Source organism: Ruditapes philippinarum, unplaced genomic scaffold (genome assembly GCF_026571515.1).
Source record: "Ruditapes philippinarum isolate M1 unplaced genomic scaffold, ASM2657151v2 ctg2074_1_1_1_1, whole genome shotgun sequence".
NCBI classification, from domain to species: Eukaryota; Metazoa; Mollusca; class Bivalvia; order Venerida; family Veneridae; genus Ruditapes; species Ruditapes philippinarum.
In genome coordinates, this window is record NW_026861518.1 from 79,998 (window position 1) to 91,495 (window position 11,498).

General features: G+C 34.3%; 1 protein-coding gene across 4 annotated transcripts in view; it reads left to right on the plus strand.

Moving 5' to 3' along the window:
* The window catches only part of LOC132715907 (uncharacterized), a 60,183-nt gene extending 48,685 nt beyond the window's left edge, over positions 1-11,498 (plus strand). Inside the window, exon 9 of one of the 4 annotated variants that reach the window (XM_060699016.1) lies at positions 6,256-7,403. In XM_060699016.1, the coding sequence (XP_060554999.1) occupies positions 6,256-6,455 (200 nt within the window). In that variant the 3' untranslated portion in view covers positions 6,456-7,403. Of the gene's footprint in view, positions 1-6,255; positions 7,699-7,720 lie in introns of those variants that run through there. The other 3 variants (XM_060699015.1, XM_060699018.1, XM_060699019.1) reach the window with 3 other exon arrangements.

Sequence of the window (11,498 nt, forward strand, 5' to 3'; positions counted from 1 at the left end):
ATTTGTATATTCAAATGTATTAAAATTACATTCTGCTATGTTTCTTTTTATTCATATCTATGTTCGACTGGGCATTTCACAGTTTATAGATTAGCATTTTCGTGATTTTCGTGCAACAACATTTATAACGAGTAGATGGCATTGTTTTTCTTGACATGCATTTTAATATGCTGTCAAAAACTCCTCCTGTTGTAAATCAAGTCAATTCAAAAGATTTCTTCAGAAAATAAAGGCCACCGGCCCAAAATACATGTCATACAAAATATGATATTTAACATTATAAGGTTGTGTCTTTTACAAGTTTTGACAATCATTACATTTAAATGCTACTGTGCTATAGATATCATGAGGTGGTAAATATAAGTAGAGATTTTCTAAATTATAAAAATATCATTTGATGAAAGTAATTCATAAAAGTTATGTAATTCATTTCCGGAATTATACCAGTTTAGTAAATAGGTATTTCTAATTTCTAAATGTTTTTTTTTTCAATGAAAAAAAGCATGATATTCACAGTCAATATGATAAGTTAAATGATTTTCAAGACAAAAGTTGCAAAAGCGTTCTTGAAAAGGTATATCTAAATGCCTACCGATTTTAACATTAAGTTTGTGATTTGAACATCGAATTTAGCATATGCCTTCTTATGTTTTACAGGGATTTCTATTAGAAGATACCGTTCTACATTTAATAAGCTTTTAAAATAACAATAATGGTGACATCTACTGGCATTGTTAATATTATCATGCCAATTTTGAGTATAACAATCTATTATGCGTTGTTTGAAAATGCTAACAAAAATATTCACATCTCCTATTTCTTGAGAAATCTAAATGTAACCAAATCCGTAACTATACAAAAGTATTTGTATTTTGCTAGCCCAACAAGTTCTTCCAGCTTCATCTAGTGATTTTAACATTAAATAACATTGTTTTGGGTAACGGCATGGTGGCATAACTAATAGCTTACACCAATAACGGATGCAATTTGTATAATAAGTAATACAAAGTGGGAGTCTACCACATTCACCTAACACCATGCTTGTATCTGTATTTTTTCGAACATTTAATAAACCCTTACAGAACATATTATGAACAGATTCTATAGTTGTACTCAATTCATACCCCCAAATCTGTGACCAATAACAAAGAATAGGTTTGATTATTGTATCAAAGACGACCTCCATTTTGAAATACAATTATCTCTGTTTTGTCAAGATTAATTTTCATGCCTGTGTTCAAGCAAAATTGATCAATAACATTAAGTTGTTGTTGTAATTTAGTAGCAGTTTCAGCACAATTTGGAACATCATCTGCAAACATTAAACAAAGAATATCAGGAATATCATTTGTAATGAAAATGCCTGTGCCACATTTCTCTCTCAAAAGGGAAGATAACTCGTCTATAAATAATGTAAAAATTGTCGAACTTGTCTTATCACCTTGCCTTGTACCAATGTTACAGAGAAATAATTCAGTTATCATAACATTGTTAAACAAATCAGTTGTTTTAACACATGAAGTGAGATGAAATACATTGATTTCAGAACTCGAAGAAAATTTCCAAAAACGCCCTTCTTTTCAAGTGACAAGGAAAGTTTAGAATGATTCACTTTATCAAATGCTTTACGGAAATCAACATAGAGACAGTAAAAGCGGCCACCCTTTTTAGAAAGATATTTTTGAACCATTGCTTGTAGACAAAAAACATTATCGATAGCCGAGTAACCACGCCTAAATCCTGCCTGAGATTCATCGATTTTTCTTTGATTTTCGTCTCAATCGTATAATCTTTTATTTATAATACCTGTAAAGACTTTGTATAATGTAATTGTAATAGATATGCTGCGATAATTACCAGGATTATTACTTGGCCCTGATTTATGAATTGGTGTAATCATGCTATTTCTCCAAGATATTGGAAATTGCCCTGTTTCGAGTATTTTGTTAAATAGTGTATGCAGAATAGGCGCTATTTCATCTGATGTATGTTTATAAAATTCGGACGGAATGCCATATGGGCCACACTTTTATTATTAACTAATTTAGATATAGAATGTTTAATTTCTAGCAAAGTGAATGGTTCATTTAATGTCTGAGCTGTTTCATCGGCGGAATCATGTTCGTTTCCAACATAAGGATCAACAAACACTGACTTTTCGTCAAACAACAAATCTCTAAAATAATTGAACCATTCTCTACAAGAAATACTAGGATCAGACATAGTAACAGTTTTGCCTTTCTTCAATAATTTCCAAAAAGAACTTGGGTTGTTACTGTTTGATACTAGTTCTAATCGATTAAATTTCTGATATTCAGATATTCGTACATTACAATAGTCTTTAAACCTATTTCGTTTATCTTTATATATTCGTAAGTCAGACGAGGAATTACTTAATCTAAATGTGCGTAGCGCCGCGTATTTGTTTGCTTTTAAACTCATTACATGTGTTTATCCCACCACGGAGGTTGAGACGAATGAAAACAAAATTTCTTAAGCATGCATTTTCCAGCATCTTTATAAATAGAAGTAATACAGTCGACCGTAGAATTGACAGAGTTATCAATTGATTCCATTATCATCGTGTAGTGGTTATGAAACAGTTCCCTAAATTTTTGCAAGAAATCTGTACCTGCAGACACACGCCATTTATATCTATCAAAAGTGTTCAATTATATTTGAGCAGTTTGGCTATCTGCATTGTTAGATTTTTTATGAAACACAAAAGTACAACATATAGGAAAATGGTCAGATTCATCTCTAGTAAGAACCAAAAAATCTTTAATGTATGAAAATAGAGAAGAAGATGCTGTCATAAAATCAACAACACTCGATCCATCATTTGAGAAGCAAGTAAATTCACCGTTTTTATCGCTTGGAAGATGACCATTAAGTATATGAATATTAAAAATACAGCATAAATTTACTAAACATTTACCATAATTATTACCACGTATAGTATCCTTACTATGACGTACAATATCAAAAGTACTACCATTATAGTCAGTATTACCAAAAATAAAATTTAAATTATCACATGGGATAAAGTCTAAAAAAAAATTACATCGACTATTAAGGTCACCTGACAAAAATAACATGGTGTCCGGGTATTCATATGTAATTTGTTTAAAATGACTAAACATTTCATTGATACCGTTTTTATCGTCTGTATCATTATAGTAAGAACTTCCCTCAGGACTTATATATGTGAAATACATGATAATGTCAGTACAGTCAAATATTTTTGAAAAATTACAGTATAGTACAACACAGTTCTCAAAATGATCAAAGATTTGTCTTATTGATATACGTTTATGAATAGTACTTTTCACGAAAATACTAATTCCACCATTGTTCCTCAATGCATTATCTTTCATTATCCTAGCAAAGTCAAAATGCACATATTAATTTACAAAATTATCGAATTCTCCTTTGAATATACTCCATGTTTCACATGTACTTAAAATATCAAAAGTATTCAGAAACTTAAGAAAATCATCATTCTTTTTTAAATTCATTTAATCCACAAACGTTCCATGACCCACATTTTATTTCTATTTGTTTATATTGATGAGTAATATTTGGACTTCGGCCAAGCCCCTATTCATTGGATGTTATAAAGTCAGGTATGTCGTCACGGCTATCTGTGCGGTTCTCGATTGGCTGACTTCCATCATGTGACTCTTCGTTGGTATCGCGACTATTCCCGCGCTCGCTATCGTCCGATCGTTGAGTGGGGTTAATTTGATGATTCCCACGACCACGTGCTTCTGCGTTAAACATTGACCGTTTTCCTATGTAAACAATCTGGTCAGTTTGATCATCAAATTTGTAGATACTATCGTTAATGAACAGTTTATCAAATCGAACTGATGCTTAGTGACCCCTTTTACGTTCTTCAATCATACGTTCACCTAGCATTCTTCGATGTCTTTTCACTCTGTCGGAGTAATCTTGTTGAACAGAAAATCCAGAATTTAGGTCGGATTTACTATTGCTGGCACGGTTTAAAATTGCATGACAGTCCTTGAAGCGTACAAAACGTGCTATTATCGTACATGTACTAGAGTTATTTGATCTTATCCTGTGTGCACGGTCTATATCAATTTGGTCAGCTTCTACACCAAAATTGAGGGTTGTTCTAAAAAAATCACGCAATTAAGTCTCTGTTTCTGACCAATGTTATGAAAGCTCCCTGTGATCCCGTTAAATCTAAGATTATTCCTTCTGGAATTATTTTCGTAATAGTCTAATTTTATCTTTATCTTAGACAGTTCATTTTTGTAGAGCGATATTGTCTTGTTTTAACTGCTCATAGTTGGATTTTTACTCACTTACAGTGCTTAAAACAGAGTCTATCTTGGTATTAATGATATTAATGTCAACGGAAACACGGTTATTTTGGCATGTTAAATCGTGCTTCATATTTCTTAGATATTGAAAAATATCAGTACCTTCATTCTCTACGTGAGATAGAGTCCCGGGGTCCAGTTCATGTATTTCCCGTAGGTCATCAGCAGCTCCTTCCTGTTGCCGAGCGTGTATCTGCGTCAGGGCTGGGGACCTGATAAAAGCAGGTGACGCTTGCAACATTGGTGTTCGGGTCTGGCTAGAGGGAGACGCAAATTGAGAGATTGACATTTGACGTGTTACCACACCTCCCGGTGTTTCTGTCCCCGTGGGTCTGCTCGAACCTGGTCGTAAGGGTCGGTCAGTTCTACTGCTTTGTAGATTACCTCCAGTGTTGCTTAATCCTCGTGTTATAGTAGATTTGTACGGTGCGTTTACTTTAGGTGGTCCTGGGTTGCTCTCAATGTCACCACACGTGAGTAATATGGCGACCAAACACGTTGCCACGTGGAAAACAAGTCTGTGTTTAGCTAACTTACTGAAATTTAATCCATTTTTTCTCAGTCCTACTCTCTTAGGTTGAGAAAAACATCCGATTCTCATTCTTCACTGTTCAATATTAATTCCCATTGTTAATTTGTGGCTATATTTTAGTTTTTAAATTTTTACACAGCACGTGAAAAAATGCACGTCCATCTTGTAAATGTAGCTTTATAACTCTCTAGCAGTCGCATTTATTCCTCGATCATCATGAAACTTTGTCAGAATATCTGTCTCAATATCTCGGATGAGTTCGATCATGGGTGACCTCCATTGGAAAACTAGGTCAGAGGAGCTCAAAAAAGAAAAAGCTTGTTAACACTCTAGTGGCTGCAGTTTTCATCCAAATATTCTGGAGATTTGTCAGGAAGGTTGTTTTGATGATTTCTAGGTCATCTCAGATGAAAAACTAGGTCATTGGAGCTAAAAATAGAAAAACCTTTTTAACACTCTAGCGGTCACATTTTTGTCTCAATCATCATCAATTTTTGTCAGGGTGCTCGTCTAGATGATAGACCGGATGAGTTCGAGCATGGATTTTCTCGGATGAAAAACTATGTCACAGGAGCTAAAAATAGAAAAAAAACTTGTTAACACTGTAGGGGTCACATTTTTACTCAATCATTATCAAACTTGGTCAGAATACTTGTCTATGTAATTGCTCAGATGAGATCGAACATGGGTCATCTCGGATGAAAATCTAGATCACAGGAGCTAAAAATAGAAAAATCTTGTTAACACTCTGGTGGCTATTGTTTTGATCCAAGTATCCTGGAAATTGGTATGAAAGTTTGTTTTGATGATTTCTAGGTCAAGTTAAAATATGGGTCACCTGGGGGAAAAGTAGGTCACACTGCTAAAATATATAATTATAATCCTTGTTAACACTCTAGTGGTCACATTTTTGACTCGCCTGTCATGAAACTTGGTCAGAATGCTTGTTTAAGTAATTGTTCGGATGAGTTTGATGGGTGAGGTGAGCGATCTAGGGCCATCTTGGCCCTTTGTTTTAATCAGAAATATGGTTAAGCTTTCCATACCACCCTACTTAATTCCTGTATCCTATGTGAGGTATTGCTTTGAAGCTTTGTATATTTGTTATTTATCTCATCTCAACAGGCAAAACCTTACGAAAGTTAAGGGTGCTTTTTTACTGACAGTTCTTGTTTTTCTAGGAGGTTGAATGCATCAAGCTAGGATAATTAGAACATAAGATCATCCAGTCTCTACAAATTGTAAAAATTGTTGAAAATGGCCCAACCCTTGTGAACCTTTTGTATTCTTTTCAATTTTCTCAGATGCGCAATTACAGACCTTCTTAGGCCTCTTTTAAATGTCATTTTAATTGTTTTAAAACAACAACAGGTCACCAGCCAACTTCTCATGAGGATTATACCGGACAGACTGACCAACATATGGTTGGTTCCCATGAAAATGACAACGGAAATCCAACATCTGGTTTCAAGCCTCTGATGTCCGAAAATTGTGATAACTTATTTTACAAATATTTTATGGAGTCTCGTATTAGGCCTCATAGCTCAGTAGGGAGAGGGTCATTTCTGTAATCAAGTGGTTGCTTGTGAAATACTAGACAAGCAGCCATATATGGCCATAAATGTGTTGATATCAGTACAAAAACTAGATAAGCTAACAGGCTGTATGTTCACTAATGATAAAGTAAGCTGTTAACCTGCTGGAATGGAAAGTGATTAGTCTTCGCCGCAAGTATTGTAAGCCCAACCTGCATATCACGCTCATATATTATTTGTATCTTAGTTTATAACTTTATATATGATATTTTCTATATTGTTTGTATCTTTTTTATACTTTTATATATGATATTGACATCCCTACATGTATATCTTTTAATTGGCTATTCCAAATTAATAACAAGATACTTCCATGACGCACACTAAGCAGGTTAACCCCATGACGCACATTTAGCAGGTTGACACTTAACCTAATGAAATTCTTAAATGGACTTGTCCAATTACATTTTTGGACAGTACATTATCAATTTTAGGCATACCAAGATGAGAATTTGAAGTTGACCAGCCAAAAGTATAGAGCCTGGTCAGACTGCACGGATGTTCATGCTGGCCTGCCTCTATTCTGATGGCAAAGACTAATTACTTATGCCTTCAGCAAGGTAAAGGTTAAAAGTTAAGAATAAGTGGCTGCATGACCATGTGGTTAACGCATCAGACAAGTAACCTAAGGATTGCTGTCTGTGTAGGTTCAAACCCTGTCAGGGGCATGCCGTTGCTTCCTTGAACAAGAAACGTTTCATTCATTGCTTAGTACTGGTTGGTTCCAGGAAAAGATTCGAGAGTGTTACAATAAGCTTATAGCTTCCAACACAAACAAACTAAAATAAATTTATGTAAACTAAACTAAAAGTTACGAATACCCCCAAATTCTAGCAAAGATGTGATACACTTAGTATTGGAATTAAATTGAAATAAGTACATGTATGTTAGTGAAACTTTTGACTTTTTTTGGGTTAGTTTTAAAGAAATGTCTTAATATGAAAATTTTATTATTGGTTGTAAATAAAATTCACTTACTTTTCAAGTTTTGTGTTTAACGTTTTATTTCTTTCTTAAATTATACAGAATGTATCTGTGATAAGACGTATTGATTTCATTTAAAAATGAATCATAAAAAATTTATCATTGTTGTCTATCAAGATTTTATTACTTAAAGTAAAAATACTGCAAGTACATGTGTAGTATGATTCTATTTTATGTCCCCACATTGGGGATGCATGTTACACTTATGACATACCAGTGAGGCAAGCTCTTTAATCAGATATATCATTTTGTTTCAGGACCGCCTCAGAATAAGATAATAGTCCCACCTCCAGCTTATGATGTTGTTCTGAACAAGAAACAATGATGCTGGTCAGATTCAGGGAGGGACATTATGGCAACACTACTGTAACAGTATTTTATTCATTGTTGTTTTGATTGGTTGAAATGTAAGCAGACTACCTCAAATGTAAAAAAAAAGGATTGTGATATTACTATTGTACCTTTACAAAAAAAATACTACATACTTAGTATATGCAATTTGAACATTCGTATTCATCATTTCACTTTGAATTTCACCTTTAATTAGCTTAAAGAAGGGAAGATTATGACAGGCAAACTACTTTTGGTGCTAAATGGTAGTTATCAAGATATTTTTTTTAAATGTTTTTTGTCAAATTGTATTAAAAATGTCAGATTACCCAGATAAGTCAATCTTATTTCAGTATTTTGGAAAAAAAATCATCATTTCAAAGTTTTATTGAGTCTGATGAATAGCTTTTTATTTTGTTTCTTTCATTGAAGTGACATAATGCCCGTCCAAAAATCAAGTGTTAGTCAATTGCCATTATAAATTGAAGTGACATAATGCCCGTCCAAGAATCAACTGTTAGTCAATTACCATTATAAAAGCCAGTCTTTTGAAATATATACAATGTACACAATGTAGTCAATTAAGCTCAACTTGACAATGAAAATATGAGCATAATGTCAGTTGAATCTTTTAGTCAATTTCAATTTTTGTTATGAATAGTTTTATATTTAAATGACTGTTTAAAGTAGACAAAGTCTGATATAACATTATGATATAACATTGTATTCCTTTAAAATGCATTCTTATATGATATGTATTTTTGTTAAACCTCCTTTAAAAATGTGCGGGATACAATTATCTATGCACATGTTTAATGAAGGTTCCATTTTTAGCTCACCTGTCACAAAGTGACATGGTGAGCTTTTGTGATCACTTTTCGTCCGGCGTCCATCCGGCGTCCGTAAACTTTTACTTTAAACGACATCTCCTCATAAACCGCTAAGCCAATTTAATCCAAACTTCATAGGAATGGTCCATTGGTGGTCACCTTTAAAAATTGTTCAATGAAGTAAATGAAACATTGTCTGATGAGTTTGTTCAAATAAAAGCCCTGGGGTCAAAATTTGCTGGGCCCCGGGGGTCATTGATTTCATTTCGTTCCGTTGTTAACTTACCATACGGAAAATACATTAAGATTTAGTTCTCCTCAACCATTACAGTAACACGCAAAACTTAATGAGCGTCTAGATGATCATGATCAAACAGGAAATCAGTATCACAAGACGCTATTAACCTCAGTTAAATTTTCTGCGCCATTGCAGTCGGACACGTGTTTTATGTTCTCTTTTATTTTCATTTTAGTGAACTGTTTTGAGGATTTATTTGTTTTATTTTATAAGTATAATATGGCAGAAGCCGTGTTAGTTCAGGAAAAAGAGAAATTATCCGAAACTGATTCGGAAATTTCGTCTAAAATAGTACGAAAAAGAAAACATCGTCGAGGGGTAAGTCATCTGCTAAGTCTAAAGACGATGAAAATTCATTGGTTTTCTTAGAGAAGAAATTGAATGACAAGTTTGAGGAGCGTTTTTCTTCTTTTGACTCTAAGTTAGACATGTTGACAAATTTGTTGTCTAATAATATGTCTCGGGAAGGGAACGAGGACACTTACGTTGCTAAGAAAAGTTCCAAGTCTTTACGTACACAGGTCACAGACGAGGCAATTAGTGCTGCTCGCAGACCACTTCTATCCCTGGATAACAGCTTAAATAGAGATTATGGTATTGCACCTGATAGGGGTGTACATTCACAGATTGCGCCTGATAAGGGTGTACATTCACAGATGCATTCTGACGTTTTATCAGTGATAGTTTCTGAGTCGAAGAAACGTGACAGTGGTTTGTTTGATGATGAATCAGACAGACATTCAGTGGCTTTCTCGGGAGAGCAAGTTGATCCAGAGTCTAGCAGTCGTAACAGCCGTTTCAGTAAGTATGTGACTTTGACTGAAGAGGAAAGAAATAAATCACTTTTGAATATGTTTAGTGAAGATGCACAAACTAAAAAGTTAAAACCTGATGTAGGAATTATTTTAGATGACTCTCAAATGAACATTCTGTCTCAATCTTACAGAAGTGAAAATCCTGATAAATTAACAAGTTTTAAAGACAGTTACAGGTATGATTTTCCAGTACATGAAGTTGAAAGTTTTTTTCAAGTACCTAAATTAGATGATACAGTTGAATCATTGTTGATCAAAAAATATGGACACAAGGCAGCTTTTGGCCATGCTCCTTCTTTGTTTAGTAAATCTATGCGGTCAATGGAACGATTGGCATTTCATGGACAGATGGCTTCACGCATGGGTATGATTATGTGTTGTTATTCACAGCAGATTTTGTGTTCCCTGTTAGAATGTTTACAACAGAAAGATTGTAACTTGGATTTGGCTGTTCAAATGACAAGAGATGTTTTTGCCATTTCAACTAAAACTTTTGATCAGGTGGCTAGAACTGGCGCCTTTAATCATCTTTTGCGAAGAAATGCTGCTCTTCATGATACAGGCTTGAATGATTTGAAAGATTATTCTTCAACAGTTATCACTCTGCCTCTTACAGCGGAAGGGGTGTTTGGGTCTACTTTTGATCAGAAGTTGAAAGCCAAACAGGAGCGAAACAAGCAAATTAATTAAGGTATTACCAGATAGTATTTTTAGACAAGCTAAGTCACCTTCTGTTTTGTATAAGAGGAAGTTCACTCCCAACAATGAAAGGAGTTAACTAAGAAACCAAAATATTCAGAGAAGTCATCCAGTGGACCTCGTAACTATTCTTCATATTCAAGTGGGGGTTTCAAGATCCCACGTTTGGGCTATAACAAGCCAGTGCAGAAATCAAAGGTGAGTTCTTTTCGTAATACAAAATCATTTTCAGATAAAGCATGACGAGAAAGTAATGATGATGTTTCCCCATTTACCTGTTGGCGGCAGACTAAAATATTTCATAAATCAGTGGGAAATGATAACAGACGACAAATGGGTGTTGTCAACCATCAGAAATGGCCTCAAACTGGAATTTACTCAAATTCCAAATTTTACAGGTATAAGAATTACAAAGGCACCTCCAGATCAGATGAAACTTATTTACTCAGAGGTGGAAAACCTTTTAGAAAAAGGGGCTATAGAAAAAGTTCCATTGCAGGAAGTAATGGAAGGTTTCTACAGCACGTTTTTCCTTGTCCCAAAAAAGAATGGGGAAATGAGGCCAGTTATCAATTTAAAGCCGCTAAACAGATACATGGTGAAACAGCATTTCAAAATGGACACACTTTCGAAAGTTCTAAATTTAGTCAAAAAAGACCAATTCAGTTTCACTTTAGATCTAAAGGATGCTTATATGCACATTCCAATTCACAAGAACTACAAAAAGTACCTTCGTTTTTGCATAAACAATCAATGTTACCAATTCACAGCGTTATGTTTCGGTCCAAGCCAGGCTCCACGAGCATTCACAAAAGTAATATCAGTAGTTGCAGCATACTTACGAATGTTAAATGTCCACCTAGCCTCGTATCTAGACGATTGGCTAGTAGTGAAATCTCAAAAGATAGCACTGCTGTCAGATCAAAAGACGACAGTCAGTTTTGAAAATATTTTTTCCAGACAAATGTACCATTTGATGTAGGTTAAGACCACTAATCTTTGTGCAAAATTTTAGATCATTCGCGCAATTCGTTTTTCCAGAATAATTATTCAAATTGTAAAA